The 20,669-nt window shown below is 31.6% G+C and overlaps 2 protein-coding genes across 2 annotated transcripts; both read left to right on the forward strand.

Moving 5' to 3' along the window:
* The first annotated feature begins 1,250 nt into the window (after positions 1-1,250).
* LOC105255185 lies at positions 1,251-4,803 on the forward strand. The gene is made up of 6 exons (XM_011264316.3): positions 1,251-1,474; positions 1,885-2,709; positions 3,133-3,378; positions 3,569-3,942; positions 4,015-4,169; positions 4,362-4,803. Exons 2-6 carry the CDS (start codon positions 2,088-2,090, stop codon positions 4,666-4,668), a joined length of 1,704 nt encoding a protein of 567 aa, XP_011262618.1. The 5' UTR covers positions 1,251-1,474; positions 1,885-2,087; the 3' UTR covers positions 4,669-4,803.
* A 3,900-nt stretch (positions 4,804-8,703) lies between these two features.
* LOC112637790 lies at positions 8,704-18,812 on the forward strand. Its single transcript, XM_025408315.1, has 21 exons — positions 8,704-9,040; positions 10,821-10,989; positions 11,170-11,325; positions 11,439-11,710; positions 11,912-12,110; positions 12,205-12,549; positions 12,684-12,827; positions 13,034-13,189; positions 13,300-13,449; positions 13,548-13,672; positions 13,800-13,989; positions 14,366-14,433; positions 14,532-14,727; positions 14,878-14,993; positions 15,254-15,449; positions 15,937-16,260; positions 16,334-16,590; positions 16,711-16,786; positions 17,090-17,637; positions 17,877-18,127; positions 18,344-18,812. Exons 2-21 carry the CDS (start codon positions 10,821-10,823, stop codon positions 18,642-18,644), a joined length of 4,239 nt encoding a protein of 1,412 aa, XP_025264100.1. The 5' UTR covers positions 8,704-9,040; the 3' UTR covers positions 18,645-18,812.
* The last annotated feature ends 1,857 nt before the right edge of the window (positions 18,813-20,669 follow it).

Raw genomic sequence — 20,669 nt, forward strand, 5'->3', positions numbered from 1 at the left:
AGAGGGATCTGGTTTCTTATTATTCCATGTTTCTTATAATATCGTCGCTCTTTCTTGTACACTTTCACGCGAGTGTCGACTAGTAAAAAGGCCTCGAAAAACGCGCGTTTACGCGTTCTCGTCGTGCGAGCCACGCGCGCCGTTTCGGGTCCTTTCATTTTTAAAGTGACTTTTCGGCCGTTAACGTGCCGATACTCGCGAAAGCGCAAGAGGAATATATCCAGTGCTCAACGAGAACGAGAAAGAGAGAGCGAGATAATGACCGAAATGCATTCGTGTTGGAGCAGCTGTTACTATCGGGGCACGCGTCTCAACGGTCGCGGCAGCTGTCCAGAAAATTGACTACAGTAGCCTCATTCTAAGTTCTTTATGTTTATCTGATTAAAGAACAATTTTTATTTTTCTTTAATACACGAAATTATATAATTTGGAATTTATTACAAAATAAAATCTTGTGCTGAGAATAGAAATTGAAGTAAAATAATTTCAAATGTTTTAATGATAAAATTAAGTCCTTGCAAATAATGTAAAAAATTCTGACAGATGCAGCATAATTATACAATATTTATCTTCAATAATATACCCTTTTAAAAGAATTTTCTAACAAGAAAATTATTTATTGTTTCTCTCTCTGCTTTATATAATTATATAATAATTTTTTGAAATATCTTCTTAAGAGAGGCAAACAAATTATTCAACATTTAAATATTTGCGAATATAGATTCTACATAAAAAAATAAAAGTTTCTTTATATTTTGAAACACAAAAATCTCAAACAGTTTATTTCGATGACAGGCGTATCCTTCAGGCATTTAAAGTTTAAATTACTCGGTCGAAAAAACTTCGTGACATATAAGCAACGGTCAAAATTCTAGACGAAATGTACTATAGTTCAAGGGCCCCCACCTCGCGCGAAGGGACATTGGGCCCGTATTACGTGAAACCCCATGACAACCCCATGAGCGAACGCGCATACACAGATACGCGAGGGAACGCATGGAGAAACGCATGGAGAAACGCCCTTTGCGCATCTGCTGTTAAGGGAAGAGAGAGGCAGTTTGTCGAAGGCAACCGTCGTGAGCACATCGCATGGTTAACGAAAGTGTGTTCTTAATGGATATTCTTGGAACGTCATCTATTCTATCATGAGATAAAATTGACATTATATTATTTAACAATTTTGAGATTCAACTTGAATTCGAAAATTATATTGATTGCATAAATTTTTAATGTTTATACAAGTGTATCTAAGCACTTAAAATATTTTTTATTATTTCATAGTTGTGCTTTTCCGAAAAAAATTGCGTGATCGATAGAAAATCACTCTACGTGAAATAATGCAATTTTATTGTTGAAAAAGACAGTTTTACAAAGAATTTCGACGTATCGGACGTTGTCCGAAATTTGTGTACGAAAGATGTGTAAGAAACTTTGCAGACTGACACACGAAATTGCCTCAACACCGATACAAATAGTAAGCTTTGCATTGGAAACTTGGCAATCTCCTGTTTACGTTAGTAACATGATAGTGATTCTTATTAATCGATCTTAATTCCTGATAATTTTTTGCAACTATACCACGATATATTGTTAATGTATTAATCTGAGAAATTTGCTGGAAATTTTTATGCATGTATTTGTGGCTGATAAAAAAAAATGTGATTAATTTTTGTTGAACTTTTGCTAAAATTGCATTCGCGAAAGGTTCAAGTGAATTTTTACTGATAAATTCTTAAATAAAATACTATTTATTAATTTTCATTTTACATCATTTTACATGAATTGAAAGAGAATTTTATTCTGGACAGAAGCTACACACATCTAAAAGTTCGTAAAGGAAGTCCTTCAAACTTTATTATGCTCATTTGCTTAATAACTTCCCAGATACTCCACTTAATCGGTTAAGTCTCAATTTATTTCTTCGCGAGTCAATGCCAGATTCATTTGCTCGAATCAGACTTAAACTTATCAGCTTAATTCTTTCCTCAACCAACCGATCTGCATCTGAGTTTCACGACGCTCATCGTCGAAGATTACATCGCGAATCCGCTTTTTTCATCGAGAGCTCGATGAGATAGTCACGAGCTATGATCATGGCGCAAGCATCCGAACCAGCGCCGGTGCATTGCTACACCAATCCATCGTTCTGTCGTCAATCGGAGTACATCCCGGACGATCATGTCAACGACCTGCCGCCGCCACCGCAGCAGTTTCAAGGAGGCGATGATTTGCCGCCGCCTCCGCCGCCGCAGCAATTGCAATTGCCCGCCGCGGGTCAGAGCAATCCGGCTTTCCAGGCACCGCCGGAGACGACGTTAGACGACGGATTGCGGGGCCGATATTGTTATCTGGAAAATAATCGCGTCCCTTCCGCTCACAGGAGATACGCCAGTCTTCCGGTGGAAGAGCCTCGCGTGACTTATAGCCAGTCCTCGCGATATGAATACACGCAGCAGGACGAGAGAGACCGGTTGCCGCGCGAGGTTGCCTCCTCGAGGTACGAGTTCATTCCGCAGCAGCAGGTGCAACAACGTTCCGCACCGGCGGCCAACCAAGACGATCGAGGAGGGTCGCAGACGCGGACGTGCCGTGGAAATGCCGGTAGATATGCCATTATACCGGGTGACCAGGACTACCAGGATTATCATGACGATCCGCAATGGAGCGGCAACGTCAAATCGGCATCGCGACACATCAACACCCCGCAGGGTGATTTTTCTTTTATTTTATCGTTTTTTAGGAATAAAATAATTTTTCTTTTCCCACCTTTCTCATCGATTCTTTAATAAAATTGAATAATATAAGAATATTGAATAAGAATGATGCATACATATAAATCAAAATCGATCCAGATTCTTGAGTGAACAGGAAAATATAAATAATTGATATACGTATAAATATATATTTTATTTTATCGTTTTTTAGAAATAAAATAATTTTTCTTTTCTTACCTTTCTCATCGATTCTTTAATAAAAGATTGAATAATATAAGAATATTGAATAAGAATGATACATACATATAAATCAAAATTGATCCATATTCTTGAATGAAAAGGAAAATATAAATAATTGCATACGTATAAATATATAAATATCTCTTGAAATGTTTAATTGTAATTTATAATTATACAGGTCGTTACACTAGAGTGCCTGTGCAAGAAGAAATTCCTCCGGCACTTCCCGAGAGAAACATGCAAGAACTCTCGATGTCGCCAAAAAATAACTTAGCTACGCAGAAATTGCATGAAATATTATCGACGCCCAGGAAACCGAGATCAAGATCCGAAGAGAGGACACTGTCGCCGAAGAGACAACAGTCTTTTAATCAAACCAGCACGCCGCAGAGAAGGGCACTCACACCTGGCGAATCTCCGAATGGTTCGAAATTTATTATTGGTCCCTTTAATTGCACGTGCAATAATATAAATAAAATTTCATAAATTAAATATTAATTAATATATATGTGTGTGCACCAAAAAACTAACTTGGATAAATAATAAAGATATTATTTATCATCTTTCTACACATTATGATTATTATTTTTCATCCTCTTTTTCGCTTCTTTCAGGTCGCACCTTCAGTCCAACGCGCACAACTCCTCAAGGTACGCCTCAGAGTCGAGGCTTCTCACTCACAGGACCCCAGACGTCGACGCCCAACAAGGAATCGTCAGCTCGCAGATGCCTTCCTCTGTTGGAGAACTCATCCCGTCAGCAGGATGTTTGTCCAGCCAATAATTGCGGCCGGCTTCGTTACGTGGGTACCGCACCGGTTGATTTAATGAACCTGAGTCACAATGAACCGCCGCCTCGCTACGTTTATGCGGAAAACGGCCTGGAGTCCATGCCGATGATGTCCGGTTCGCCCAGATATCATGTGATGCCCGCCGACCAGAAAAACTATCAAAGCGTTGAGAGCGCGTTTATGGCGCGCACCGCCGTTGTAAGTGATGATGATGCAGATAATGACACAGAAAAATCACTCTAACGTCTAACAAAAACGTAATTTTTCCAGGTACCACCGTTATCTCCGCCAAACAGCGACGTGAATACTACTTTGGCGAGTGGTATGGAGAAAGGCGAGAGAAAAAGCGCGCCGATTCTACTCATACTAGTCGGTTTTCTGACCTGTGGTCTCGCTCTCTACCTATCCTCGTCGCAAGGAAGAAGGTAGGACTTCATTTTTTAAAGGAAGAATTTCTCCAAACAAAAAATTGTAAAATTCTTGCGTCAACGTAAACAAACTCAACTTGCTTGAACAATTCAAAGAATGCATTACTTATGAATATATAAATATTTTCAATAGTATTATAAGTTTCATAAGTTTTATATTTAATAAAATATCACATTCTCTGATTTTAGATACTACTTTGATAGCGCAGTCGGCTGCGGTGCCTGCTGCGCTTTAGCGGGTGCATGCAGGAGTTTACGAAAGACTTGGACAGGACTTGGTCTAGCTGGGCTGGCGGCACTAAGCTGTGCCGGTCTTCTGCTACTAGCAGCTAAATCTCCGAAGGACGGCACACCACTCCACGACATCACAGCCGGCGCTTTATGCGGCGTGTCAGTTTTAGGCGCTGGCCTTGCCCTGTTGGCTCTTTTGAAGCCGAGATGCAGTTTCGGACGTCACAGACGAGTGCATTCTTGGATACCACGATTTTCACCTTAGCTTACCGTCGATGATTTTTATCATAATTTATTCATCTTAGAATTATTGTCCTTTCATTAGAAGGATATTTAAAAATATAATTACGTAAAATAAAAAATCCAAGAAATACTCGTGAAAAATATTTGAGAAGTAATATTCCATGTTATAAATTGTATTATAAATACTAAATTGAACAAAATCGATTTTTGTAAGAAAAAAAAATGATTCTAACAAAGTATTTATATGTAAAATACTCAAAGAGGAATTGCAAAAATTGCTGCGAATATAAAGATGATATTTTCTTATAGATTTTTATCAAAGATAAATTATTGTTTTTTTTTACTCTTTCCTTCTCTGAAAGGTCAAATATCAGTTCTTTAATTGATCGAATATATTGATCTGAACTTATTCAAAATGTAAATTATCATCGCTTATATAAGAGAGCACTATTGCTTATTAAAATAATATGACTTCTGTTTAAATTCTAAGGTTTACATTTAAATAAAACTTACAAATCCTTATTTAATACATATATATATATATGTTTTTTTAATTCTAATATTTTAGCTAATTTTATTAAATATATTTTATTTAATACATAAAAGCTAACGACGCAAGTGTACTCTTCCATCAAACAAGAAGTTAAGAGAGTTGTCATATTTAAAATATAAATATAATTAATAAGCGAAGTGTGACATAGTAGACAGACCACTAGTCTACAAAGCCAAATGCCCTGGATTCGATTCCCGATTGAATTGAAAAATTGTATATGCTCGCTTCTCTCTCGGAAGGCAATGCAAATCGAGAAATCTTGCCAAGGACATCTCTTTAATATACCCGTTCGGCATTAAACTAGGTCCCATATACGTGTAATAATCTGATGCACAGGTATATGAAAGAGAGAGATTACCATGTTCAAAATCGAACAAAAAGAATGAGATAAAAACTGAAAATTGGTGATATGAGGCCTTATTTAACCATATCGTCTAAGACAGAAGTTGACAGCTAACTTGAAATAAACCAGGCCGATTGATCGAATATATAGATCGAAAAGTTGTATACGCTCACTCCTCTTATCACATTTAAATAATTTAGATTAATAAAAAATAATTAATATTTATTTTGCCAAAGCAAATGATTGCAAAAATTAGTATTCTAATTAGCAATAAGCTTATATAAGATGCTTTCACAATAAATATTAATTTTTTTTCTTATCTAAAACAATACAAATTTAGAACATGGATAAACACGATAAAGTGTGAGAATTTCCATGTTTTGTGATGAATTTTTCGCCAAAGCAAATTCCACTCGGTCATTCTCCATATCAAATTCGGTGTAATAACATCCAATAAAGGTCCAATCGATTCCATATTATGTTATGTCCAAAAAATCCACTTATGCATGTAGAATTAACTGGGTCTTATGTAGAATTAAATATACACAATGTACATAAACTTCTCTTATATATATTTAAATAATTTACCTATAGCAGCACTCGAATGACGTAATTTTTACCAATAAGATCGAATGCCTTAGCACCCAAAATAAAACTGATTGTAGGTAACTCAAAAATTCATTATACCTATAGTTCTGCTAATACGTGAAAAAATAATTACAACTAGATGTTTTGATGATCTCGCGATATTTATGTTAACGTTTAAATGTAGATAAAATCAAGAGGAAGAAAAGCGAACGTTGCGAAAAAACAAAGAGCCCTTTTTCAAAAATATTCTTTTTTATCTATTCTTTAACTAATAAATAAAAATATACGTTTTGATTAAGATTGAGGTTTCACGGAAGTATTACGAAATGGATCATATCAATTAGGTTATCGTGGCAGGAGCGGCTTGTTATTTGTATCGAAAGTAATATATTTTATCTTCTACGTTCTAAAATCAATGTCATTCTAATATCTATGTCATTATCACATGTCTATTTCAGTCAGTCCGTTATGATATGTTTATTACTCAGTCCGTTAAAAACATTGATAAATGTAAGTTTCAAATATATAGCTGGTAAATCAAAAATTTTCATGTATAAGTACAGAATTTTTTCACGTCTATTACATTATGATTATTCAACTTTATCAGGAAGAGGCAGAAATCGACTAAACAATCTATATACGTCAAGATAGTCCTGTTGAATATCAATGAATACTCTGAACGAAACCTGTGATATTAAATTCTAAGTAGGAGCTCTCAACTCCTTGTGACAAGCAATCCTTAGAGCAAACAAACACTTCGAAAATGCTCCCATTCACTGTCGAGAAAGAAGTCGAAAAGATGATGAAGAAAATGACATCGTCGTGAAAAATTAAATCTTTCAAAAATTAAATTCTAACTTTTATCAAAAAGAAGTTACTTTTTTTTTTAAACTAACTTTTCTTCCTTGAACTGTCACATACTAGTTCTTCAATTGATCGAATATATGCAATTAGATCTGAGCTTTGAAATGTAAATTATAGTTGATACTATAAGAGAGTTAGGCTGATGGCAGAGAACTAAACGTGAATGCTTACGTCTGTTGTAGTCGTGAACGTAAAGTAAGACAGAGAAAAACGTATGTCGTACAAGGCCATTGTCACAATGTATAATAAAAATGTAATGTAAAAAAAATGTAATGTAAAACATATGCATATACCTTGTGCACATTTTAATTTTCGCGAATAATTAATCTTTAAGAAAAATTTACGCACTACCATCCGCAGTGACTCTTAATCGTTCATTTCTCGTGTATCGTGATATCATTGAAGTTTCAATTCGTAAAAATTTAGACGACGACTTTATTTCGACACCTTGTACGGATACACAGAACTTCCTTTTATTTTATAATCGGATAGATCACAGAAAAATAAAGTGTTGTCGCTCACTGGTTCTTCTTTTATTATTGTATCAATATTCGATAGTTATATATATTGTTACGACCCTGATGTCCGTGTTCATCGGGACGGCGCCAATTTACGAGAAGAAGCGCGTTGTCAAGAGGTTGTTGACAGCAGCGCCTGTCATCTGAGTTCGGTTCCAGCTGTCAAGCTGCGCGGACGCGTTTGTGTATCGAGCCGAGCCGATTGCTGTTATTGTGTTAAAGCGTTCTGTGATTACGTTGTAGTATTCTGTGTTGTGGTGTTTTGCATTAAAGAGTTCCGAGTTCCTTTTAGAAGTGTCTATTCATTTCGCGCGACTCGCGAGTGGCCGATCTCTCCGCGCGCGTCTTCGATATTAATCGAAGTCCTCGCCGCGGGCGTAACAATATATATACATGATCGCGTATGCCTTTACGCTGAATAATGTTTCAACAGCGAGAGAACGTGCGAATATTCGAAGAACCCTGATAGACTTCCACCACTTTAATTTAAATGTATCATATTTTGCATGCTTATATATCCGTTAGTTAAAAACGTTTATTTACATACATTAAGAATTAATAATAAAAAGCAGGTCTTTCATTAAAGAAAGAATACATTGTTCAGCGACGGATTAACACTAGAGGCAAACCTAGGCATTTGCCTAGGGCGGCAAATTTGAGGGGGCGGCAAATTTTCAAAGACAGAAAATTTTCGCCGCCTCTGTCTGGGGTCGTGAAAATATTAAAAAATATATTATGTTTTCACCAGCTAATGCAGGGGTAACAGAAAATTGATACATATTTTGTACTTTTTTTTTTTTTTTTGCTTTCCGGTTCTACATCTGACACTGCGACTATACCTTGGATTAGGGGCGGCAAAATGTACGCTGCCTAGGGGCGCCAAAATGTTTAATCCGTCGCTGACATTGTTTATATCGACTAGTTAGAAAATCATGCAACATTAACTTTATAATAGATAATTTCAAAAGTATTATTTAATTCCTTCGCCTACAATATCGTGTGATACTCGTAGTAAGGAAATCGGGCCAAATATAAGAACCACGGGTGAGAAACGTAGTACGTCGATCAAGCCAAACGTAATCAACACGTGTCAGGCTCGTGATTTGTAGGTCGGATTAAACGTAAACAACACGAATCAGGCTTGTGATTAATTGTCGATGTCTTCTGTCTCAGTTACGTGTTATTCTTGGCCACATTCGCACGTTCAAATATATTTTCTTAAAAATATTAGAAGAAATGTGTGCGATTGGCAACTTCGAGCGCTCGGCCGAATCATTAAATGGCTCGACGCGTGACCGACCTTGCTGTTAATTGTGGCACGCGCTGTCGAAACTTAAATTATAGGGCAAGTGGTTAATTAATCGGCATTATTTTATTTATTTATGTGCGATAAAGGCGCTCATGCCTATCTCTTTAATAAATCTATTAACAGTTTCATTGGGACGGCGTGGTACTTTGCTGCCATATGAAAGGTCCCGGGTTCGTCTGAAGGCAGAAAATTTCTACGATACAGCTACCTCAATCCTCCGTAAGTGTATATTTATTCTACTATCTCATACTTATCTTATTAATTATATTATTTAATTATATTATATACTAATATATACTATGCTTATATTACACTAATGCTTATATTATATAACAATATATACTATATTTGTTTATTTTTCGATAGAAAAAATATTTAATTCACCACAAAACTATAAATTTTTTTAATAATCTATTATATTCTCTTAATTATACTATAGAAATTTAAAAAATTATAGTTTAATAGTGAATTAAATCTTTTTTCTATCAAAAAATAAACAAATATAATATAATAATATAATATATATTATATAAGCATAGTATATATATAATATATATGTATATATATATATATATATATATATAATATATATAATTTATATAATATAAGCATAGTATATATTAGTAGGCAGTGCTAGAAACTGTCCATTGAAACCTGAAGAATCATACGAAATAGTAATAAATCGTCGAGAAACAGAGTTCGTCCAAAGAATCTATCATATTTGCAAAATCGATCCATATTGAGGTTTCGCGGAAGAATCACGAAATGTGATCATACCAATTATATTATTCGTCATTGTAGCAGGGCTTGCTATTTGTATCGAAAGTAATATATATTTTATCTTCTACGTTCTAATGTGAATATCATTGGTTATCACATATTTACTCCACGAAGTGTGTGGATGGAAACGTTGACATGATAATCTTGATGAGGTGATTTCCTTATTTCTCACGATAGAATAGTTAACTAAATTATTTTCACTCGAAAAGGACCAAAACCCATGGTCGAAACGTCGTGATTTTTCACTTTAATAAAATTTGCCAGTATGGTCGTTTTTAATTACGCCTTTTATTAAATATTTTATTAAAAAAAAATATATATATATATATATATATATATATATTATTTTATCTAACATATATAACGATTAATGACACAAATGTTCTTACATTGAATAAGAATTGTTTATGAGAGATATCATGTTTTTAAAATAAATGAAATGTAATCTTATTAACATACTATTATACATATTATTATACTATATTCAAAGCAATTTTTGTACGAATAATGTCTTGAAATCATATAAAAATTTTAAATTGGGAATATGACTACATATTTTATAGAATAAAAATTTATCTACAAAAAATAAAAACTGTACAAAAATATACTACATCATTAGTATATTATCATGTGCTATTAAATCCTTATCTATTTTTATTAGACATTCTTGATTATATTTCATAATATTTTATTAATAATTCTAATATAGAGAATGATATAGATATGCTATATATGTAAAATTATCACTTCCAGACATATTACAGACATATAACAGGTACAAAATTTGTTATCTCAGGTTTATTAGAAAGAAGTCGAGTTTTTTTCTATCAGTTACCGTCTGCAACTACCGCTGTCTAGTTGTCTAAAAAGTGCAAGATAAAAATTTCTTCGACAAAAATTTATTTTTGTTATTATTTTATTGTTTATTTGAGTGAAGTTGTTAACGTACAATCTGCATTCTTTAAATAAAATTCATGATTAGTTTATATAAGCATTTCGCTTAAATATACTCAATATACAAAACTTGATTCGCACGCAATAATTTGGTTGTAAAGCTTTAAAATGGAGATATGAAAAAAAAATTATCGTATTATCATAATATTTCTTTACTACAGTGTCTTATCTAATGATCGTTGCTGTAAAAATGATATATATGTGTTTGTTGACCATGAGAAAAACCATAATAAACGCGTTGATATTTTTTCTCTTCACGAATCAGATGCTACATATTTGTGGAACAATGACTGTATTACGTGGATCAAGATTAACTTCTCAACCATACACCGAAAAATTAATATGCATCTCAGAAGATGATGGCGGAGCTCTAGTATGGAATGACAATTTAAGATGGCAATTTAAATATTACAACCAAACACATCAAAATAAGCGTAAGTTATTAAAATAAAAATATGAATCTTTTTTTGTTTTATATATGTTCTACAAAAAAATTTATTCATTTTGACATGCGTACAGAAATACTTATTATATTTTTAGTTTGAAAAAACTTACTTGCAAACATTTTACTTTTTACTATTTACGACAATGCACTAATTATATTCCCATTTAAGAATTTTCTACTCTAAATGGAGGCATTCCAAATTGCAAGATAAATTGCAAAATGAATGCAGACGAAGACTGTTTAAAATCATGGATTCAACAGGATTGGAGTCTCACGAACTCTGTCAAAACACCCATGGGTCCGGTTTTTGATCAGCGTTGGGAAGGTAAAACTGCAAAACAGTCTGGCAAATACATAATTCTGATATAAAGAATGAAATATGATATTGAGAGTGTAGTTTTAAAATCACTTTAAAAGAGATGCATGTAAAATTTTCAGAATTTCGGGAATTTACAAGCCTTCAAGATAGATATGATTATATAGATCTTGAAAACATTACAGCAGCAAAGCTTTCCATTTCGATTCGTGCATCTAATGACGCGCATATATTGCTTTGCGACAGTAAGAATTATTACTATGATTCCTGCTATTTGATTATAATTGGTTGGTCGAACGCGGTATATTTCATACGAAAATGCGCGACAATAGTACCTGTAAGCGATATACCTGCCACAGATTTAAACTGCAAAACAGTAGAAATGTTTTACAAGGTACAATATGTAATTTCATCACTTCAAGTCATTTTCTCTTTTATTACATAACTAAAATTACTTCTTAAGACACACAAATCGAATAAGAATTAAATATATGATTATTGTCATTACATTTACAATGTATAACTATTTTAAAAAGAACATGAATTTGTGAAGATTTGTACCTCAATCTGAAATTAATTGATAATCAATGCGCAGGATAGACCATTGTCAGGGACTGAGTGGCAATCGTTTATCATTAAATGGAATTCTGTAAGACGGAGTATATCTGTTTATGACATTGATAATCAAATCTACGTAATGACATATGAAGACGAGGAAGAACCTAAACTTCCCAACATCACTTATCACTTGTTCATCAGAAGCAATGAACATATACTGTTTCGACTTCATATATGTAGGTTCAAAGTTTAAAGATTTTTCAATCAGAATTATTTCAAATAGAGTAAGAATTAAGAAAAGGAATTCATCCGCGAATATATGTATTTCAGATAACTTTTTGCACACGACTATAAAAAATGCAATTCTAACGAGTCCCATCATTCAACTCGATAATGAAACGATGTGTGTGCAAATGATGATTGGTTTGTGTACAGAATGCGATGCACATATACTGTTACGTGATTCCACAAGTAACGAAGTACTAGAAACAGTGGTTTTAAAAGGTTCAAAGGCCGCAATTCTTGGCTTGCCCATGTGGCAATTTATTCAAATCCAGAGCAATCTATCAACGATCAATTGTAAAAACGTGATACTTCAAGTGATTCCTAAACTCAGCACGCCTTTTTCTAATCCAGTATGGGCGATAGCGAATGTTCGTCGATGCCCCAGAAATGGTGAACTCTTATAAAATTTGTTAAAAGCTATTAACTAAATATTTTATTTGCACATTTGTAGAACAATTATGAAAATCTTTAAGGATCTTTATTGATTATTTTCTGTATATAATTCGTTAAATTCTCGCATTTAGATTCTTTGAGATGGAGTAATATACATAATTATAAAGACGGAAATCCTAAAACATTTTGGGCGAATATAACATGTCAAAAATTATTTTATGATGATCATACCGTAATAAAACCTAAATTAAACTCTAAGCCGGACACGAAATTTGGTAATTATTTAAAAAAGTTATTATATTCTGTAATTATATTATATTATAATTATATTATATATTATATAAATTATATTATATATTCTGTAATTATATTATATTCTTATATTCTGTAATTGGAATTAATAATATCACATTCTTTTGTTAAATTCTTTAAAATGGCGTATATAGAAAAATTATTTTAAAGAAGAAAATATTCTTTTTAGATCATGAAGATTGTCCTTTAGGAAAAATTGGGCCGCAATGTTTGATCAATTGCGGGCTTGATTTAGAAAGCTATAATAACTGCAAAGAAACTGTAATTTGTTATAAAGATGGCTGCACGTGTCCTTCAGGATTTTTAGGAAGCAAGTGTTCTACGTGTAAGTGTACCTTGTCATATTAACGAAAGAAGCTATTTACTTTTTCTACACTTTTGTTTTACACTTTTTGCAACATTCTTACGCAAATTCATAATAAATTGTATTTTTAGCTTGTGAATCGCACACATATGGTTATGGCTGCAAGAAAGAATGTGGTGCATGTAATGACACAATCAACGCACGAGCTTCATGTCATGCAATAACCGGAATGTGTCTTAATGGATGCAAAAATTTGTACATACCGCCTTTATGTCAACAAAGTAATCATCTTGTTAAGCTATTATTTTATTACATTAATCCAACTAATATAATTATTTAATTGCAAAATAACACAATAATAGTAATTTTATTTCTTCAGAAATAGACAAGCTAAATGCACCTGAGGTTACTTCTACAAGCACTACGAGTATTCAAACTATGATTCCTATAACGTGGAAAAAGGAATATGAAAAAATAACAATTTTATATTCTTGCACTCTTCAAGTAAGTATCATTCAATATTATCCCTCCGATATTCGTTCAAATGTTAGATGTGCTTTTTAATCTATTCTTAGTGAGATAAAATTTATTTCTATTAAAAATATTTTATAAAGTAAAATCTCTTTTATAGAGACAAATGGAACATCACGTTCACAAACCATGGAAACAACCATGGAAGAAGGTATTTCCAAATACGACACATTTAATAGGATATTTTGAAAATTTAGCACCCGGTACTATTTATAAAATTAGTTGCTGTTTAAATGTTGCGGGATCTGTTGTATTCAGTGGTTGGCAAAATGTTGAGACGGATTGCAATCGTAAGTACCATTTAATGTTTCCTTAGATTGTACAAAATTCAACATTTTTTCGTTATTTATACAGAATCCTATGTAATAGAATATTTATTCTATTACATAGGATACGTATATAAATACATATATACTTGTATGTATGTCTATATATATAAATTTTATATATATATTAATACAAAATGACTTATAAAAACATCAAAATATAAATAATTAAATATAAAATAAATGTAAAATTTTATATTACACTGATGCTAAAGAATTAGATTTTTTAGGCCTTTATTATTCACGTATTTATTTAATAAAATTATTATAGTTTTTTGTAAAAATTTATTTGTATTGTATATTATCTATAATATTTCTTTTTATTGGTTACAATTTTTAGCGGTTGAAAATTTTGATATGAAGCCTGGAGAAACCAACATGATAATCGATTGGCAAAGTAACATTAACGTACGTAAATATTTTACTCTACAGAAAATAAATTATTGCCCGTAAATATTGTACAATATTTTGAAAAGAATGTAATCTTTTTATTTTTTTTATGCTAGCTATTATATCCATGTCCAGCTAATTGGTATCACTTGATAGTCCGAAATCTAAACACTGATGAACAAATTGTTAACGAATCAGTTATATATTTTCCCTATAATTTGTCACAACTGACACCGTACACTCTTTTCAATGTAACTATACTTTATAAAACTGACAAGGTATTTTCTCAGGAAACTCGTACACTCGAGAGTGGTGAGTTTGATTCAATTTTAATAACGTGTACAATTAGAAATTCGTATATTCGTATACAAATATACTTCTATATACTAACGAACTATGCGAAATGACACTATAAATTAATATCATTATTTATATAAACAACCTTTATAAAAATATTCACAGTTCCATCTAGTGTGTTAGATCTCAAAGTAATGATTTCATCCAACACACTTAATCTAAATTGGAGATCTCCAGATCAACCTAATGGAGAAATAGTGCGATATGAAATAAAGTTAAAGGTAAAAATTAAATATACATACATACGTACACATATAAATTGACATATAAGATATTTATCTAATTAGACAGGCTATTATTAACTAAAGCAATTTTATACTTTAAAGTAGAGCACATTATGTTTTTTAGAACCACATTAATAAAGTTGAAGTTGTCAAAGTAACATATATGTTTAGTCTCAACTTTCTAACTGTAATATTAAGTTTTTAATATTCGATTATTTAATGTTTCATTTTTGTATTATACTTTCTATTATTCACAGATTAAGGAATATTACGGCTGTAAAGACTTACAATTACCTACGCCAGATAATCACATAATTACTAAAATCACAAAAAACACAACAATTACAATTCCGGATTTACATTCGTACGCATCTTATAGCGTGCAGGTCACAGCTCATAATTCACGATATAACAGCATGGCTGCCGAAAATAGCTTTGACACAAAGAGTTCTGGTACATGAACATTACTACTTTTTATCGCAGTTTTCAAATTAAAGCTAAAATACCATGTGTTAATCTAATCTAATAATTATTTATTATTTTGATCCAATCATTTTTTTCTTTCTCATAAGATTGGTAAACTTTCAATTTAGAAATCTTTAGCGGCAATGACACAACAATTACAAGCTCTTTCTTTTAAATAAATGGAATAAAGTAATAATTAATTATTAGACTGAACTTTCCTAACAGTTCGTCTTTCCAGAACGCAAATTCTTATATTTAATTGTTAAACAAATCATAGAATAAAAAATATGTTTCTCAAATTACTAATTCTAAGAATTATATGTTATCTCTACTAGTATACACATATTATACTCAGTATACACATATTATGTCTTCTATTAATTTCAATATTATGTATTAGATAAATAGTGTACATTTATAAATTAATACGTATAAATTAATAACAATAAATAACAAACTGTCAATTACTTTTTAGAGACACCAACGGAAGTATTTAGCCACCTAGAGGTACAAGACTGGAAACTAATGTGGGGTCCACCTAAAGACTGTACCGCGATTTCAGGACCAATTAAAGCTAGCATAATAGTACGCGGAATTAGCGACTCTGTTAAAGATATGATCTATAAAACCGAGACTTCATATTATTCTTTTGATTTATATCAAATAGAACCAAAATTACACGGTGCTGAACGATATATAGTAAAAATTTATGTAATAAGAGATAATATGAGCAATAAATTCATTTATCAAGAAAATGACTCCCCTCATCAAGAATATGAATTCGAAACTCCACCAATAGGTAAAATATTGCACAATTTATTTATTATTAGATAATTTATCTCTACACAATTACAACATGATCGAAATAACAGCTCCGCCTAGTGTAATTAATCTGGAGGTTATCGAGATTGATACACGCCAAACACCTGCAATGATACATTTAAGATGGCAGAGACCACGTCCTCCTCTCAACGGAAAATTGCATTATTATGGTATTCAATTATGCGACCAATATAACAATAAATATTGTCCTATTACGAAAGTCCAATTGAATAAATTTTGTGACTTGTGGGACGATTACATATGTCAAATGATACAAAAACCTTTTACAAATAATTCAAACATTCAAGTAAGAAATCTTTTGCTTAATAAATTTAGAAAACATAATTTATTCATAGAAACGAAAAGAAAATTAAAAAATGGACATGTAAGAAATGATATACATATACAATAATTTGTATTTTTATAGGTTGTGGCGTACAATATGAATGTTACTGAACCGAGCCCTCCAATTTCCGTAACTAATCAAATGCTTAGTAATACAAGTAAGATTTTAGGAAAAACAAGCATCTGTGCGCATTATAAATTCTTTTGTATTTTAATACTAATTAATTTATATAATTTCTACTATTAAACATTACTAAATTTTTCTTATTATAATTATCATATTTTTGTTATGAATAGCAATTACATTGTTTAGTCGTCGTTAACGAAAATTTAATATTTTCTTTATTGTTCAACTTGTGTTACGTAATGAGTAATAGTTTGACATTTTTCTTAAATTCTAATAAAATATACTGTAAATTAAATTCTAATTTAACAAAAAGGACTATCAATGTACCTTTCAGAGCCAGACGCACCTGAAAATATTACTTTTACAATCAACAATAATAGTGTAATTGAGCTAAAGTGGCATCATCCTTGGAGAACAGGTGGTCATCTGCAAACTTTTTATATTTATATAGAAGAAATTTCCTCCAATCTAAGAAGGCAGAGACTAGCAACACGATCGCTACATAGCAATTTATACGAATATCCAGTGGCACATTATATGCGTAATTATAGTATGCGATTATATTTGTTTCCGTCAACGCAATACCGGATTCACATTAAAGCTGTGACAGTTGCAAATGTGACCAGCAAGGACGAATACATAGAAGTGCATACACCTTCTACAATAAGTTTCGACGGTAATCTGGATGTCATAATCGATAAGTTACATTCCATGATCTCGTTAAATATACCGTCTGTTCGAAATGATACACACGACAGTAAGATGCACATCATAGTAAAGGGTCCCTATGTCTGCGAGCAGCATTCAGAAGTACCTGAGAATTTGCGTTCTCATGTGAACGTAAAGATGTACGATATCGCTTGGCAAGCTGCTGAAATTTCGGTATGTGCACACACTTATAATATTTATTAAGTTTATTAAGTTTATACTTGTGAAAAATTTAAATATAAAAAAAATAATTAAACATAATTAAATAAGGCCAGCTGTTTGAAAACACGAAAATTTTTCATAATTTATTATCGATATTACATTAACCTATATATAAATGTAATATTATTATGTTATAATTTTACATTTCTTTCCAATCGAACATTTTTGATGTGTACTTTCAATTATGATAGACTAGTGATTTCGCTGGTAAGACATTTACACTCGGCGATAATCGGACTTACGGCGCTGCTAGAAACTGTCCATTGAAACTTGAAGAGTCGTACGAAATAGTGATTATCCTAACAGAACAGAATTCGTCCAAAGAATCTATCATGTTTACAAAATCGATCCGTATTGGTGAAGTTCCACCGAAGCATCACGAAACGTGGATCATTCCAATTATATTATTGCTCATCGTAGCAGCTTTTTATTTGTATCAAAGGTAGTATATATTTTATCTTACCTCTTCTAATGGCAACAATACTAGCTGCCATATATTTATTCACGTCCTCAAAAATGCTGATAATATAAGTGTCAAATATATATAATAGTTGACGCCACAAATCAAATTCAATATATATAATAGTTGACACAAATCAAATTTTGATTTATAATAATATAGATTTTCTTTATATTTATTGCCTTATGCAATTTTTAGGAAGAGGCAGAAATCGAATGAACAGTCTATATACGATGAGATAGTTTTGTCGCATTATATCGCAGATGTCGCAGAATATCAAGATAATTTAGAGAATTATGAAAACAAAACCAAATTCGTAATATCAAATTCGAAGGAAGAGCCCTCAACTTCTTCGGATAGGCAATCCTTATCGCAATCAACCACTGCGGAAGTACTACCACGTTTTCGAGAAAGAAGACGAGGAGAGGGAGGAGAACACAATATCGTTGAGGAAAGTGAAATCTTTCTAGGAATAAATTTTAATTTTTATCAAAAATAAATTAACTTTTTTTTAAATCTTTCTTCTTTGAACTATCATATACTAATTCTTCAATTTATCGAATATACGCAACGAGATCTCAGTTTATTTGAAATGTAAATTATCGTTGTTTATGTAAGAGAATTTCTACCGTTTTCACATTACTTCCGTTTAAATTCAAAGATTTACATTTAAATAAAACTTACAAATCCTTATCTCATAAATTTTTACATGTATTACACACACACACACACACACACACACACACACACACACACACACACACACATATATCTTTCTTAAATACATATTCTAATATTACCTCATTTTTAAATATATGTTCCATCTAACGTACATAGAATTAAGGATACAAAGAATTAAGGATACATAAGAATTAAGGATACAAGTGCATATATCCTACATTGAATAAGAATAGTTTAACAGAGCTATCATATTTATATATAAATAAAATGTAATTTTATAAGATTATTATACTATATGTAAAACAATTTTTGAGATGTATGAATAATGTCTTGCAATCATATAAAGATTTTAAATTAACAATATAGCGACACATTTTTATAAAATAAAGATTGTTCTACAAAAAGTTTTGAAAAAATTGTATGGAAGTGTACTACATCATTTTAACAGTATCATACATATGCTATTATGTATGTATTTATCTATTTTATTATCTATTTTATTATGTATGTATTTATCTATTTTTATATACTCTTTTTCACATTTGATAATATTATTTTATTCAATCAAGTACAAAAAATGATAGAGACATTTTATAAAATCGTCACTTATTGATGCATCAGCTGTATTTAATAAATATTTATCTGTGAATTTATCATCGCGGATTCACATTAGAAGGAAATCGAGTTCTATTCCCTTAATTAGTCTAAAATCACCCTTAGTCAAAACTATAGTACTTTTCAAATGGAAGATATTTGTACAATAGGCGAATCAAATAATTTAAAATTTGCACGCTCAGAGATGATATATTGCATAGTGATGAAGGCGCTCATGCCGATCTCTTTAGTAAATCTATTAACAGTTTCATTGGAGCGGCATTTGACTGAGGCGGCAGGGTACTTGTCTGCCATATGAAGGGTCTCTGATTCAAGTTCCACTGAGGCAGAAATTTAGTTCTACGATATAGCCGTCTCAATCTTCCCCTTTCTCCTTCCACTTTCTTTACCCATGACCCCTGATTATTATACATCTATTTGATGAAACTCTGCTGATTGTTAACACTTTATTACCAGTTTATGGCATTATATATAATAATGCTTAGTTATATTATATAACAACACATAATTTTATACTATATTATTATATAGTATAATTCAGAGAATATAATAGATTATTAAAAAAATTACAATAATTAATAATAACATTTGATTTTGATCCAATTATTAGTTGAGAACTTGTATCAACTATAATTTGGCAGCATAAGGATATAATATATCCTCAATTCTTTGTTCGATTTCAAACAAGCATTCTATAATACTAAATGATGGTATCTTGGACCTGGGTTACTTCAAGCTAGCTGTCAATGGAGTAACGTCTGTTTTAGACAAAATGATTAAACAAAATCTAGTACTACCTATTTTCAGTTTTTATCTTATTTTTTTTGTTCGATTTCAAACATGATAATTTCTCTCTTTCATATACCTATGATGTGCAGATTATCACACACACATGGGACCTATAGTTTAATGTCGATTCCGAACGGGTACATTAGAGAAATGTTCTTAGCAAGATTTCCATTGAAACCTGAACGGAAGTATGGATCACGAAGTGTGGATATCAATTATATTATTCGTCATCGTGACAGGAACAGATTGTTATTTGTATCGAAGGTATATATTTATATTTTATAAAAGATATATAGGGTATAGAAGGTATATCTTATACATTCTAATGTCACTGGCTATCGCATGTTTACTCAATCTATCAAAAATTGATAAATGTAAGTTTCAAATATATAGATGACAAATAAAATTTTCATGTGTACGTACAGAATTTTTTTCACGT

Source organism: Camponotus floridanus, unplaced genomic scaffold (assembly GCF_003227725.1).
Source record: "Camponotus floridanus strain SB8 unplaced genomic scaffold, Cflo_v7.5 scaffold20, whole genome shotgun sequence".
Taxonomy (NCBI): domain Eukaryota; kingdom Metazoa; phylum Arthropoda; class Insecta; order Hymenoptera; family Formicidae; genus Camponotus; species Camponotus floridanus.

Excerpts from the sequence above, each read along its gene's own strand:
- LOC112637790 (XM_025408315.1), top strand. The coding sequence starts at position 10,821 with ATGCTACATATTTGTGGAACAATGACTGTATTACGTGGATCAAGATTA. Across the intron at positions 14,994-15,253 it reads GATATGAAATAAAGTTAAAG|ATTAAGGAATATTACGGCTG; the intron begins GTAAAAATTAAA and ends TATTATTCACAG. Across the intron at positions 15,450-15,936 it reads CTTTGACACAAAGAGTTCTG|AGACACCAACGGAAGTATTT; the intron begins GTACATGAACAT and ends ATTACTTTTTAG.
- LOC105255185 (XM_011264316.3), top strand. The coding sequence starts at position 2,088 with ATGATCATGGCGCAAGCATCCGAACCAGCGCCGGTGCATTGCTACACC. Across the intron at positions 2,710-3,132 it reads ACACATCAACACCCCGCAGG|GTCGTTACACTAGAGTGCCT; the intron begins GTGATTTTTCTT and ends ATAATTATACAG. Across the intron at positions 3,379-3,568 it reads ACCTGGCGAATCTCCGAATG|GTCGCACCTTCAGTCCAACG; the intron begins GTTCGAAATTTA and ends CGCTTCTTTCAG.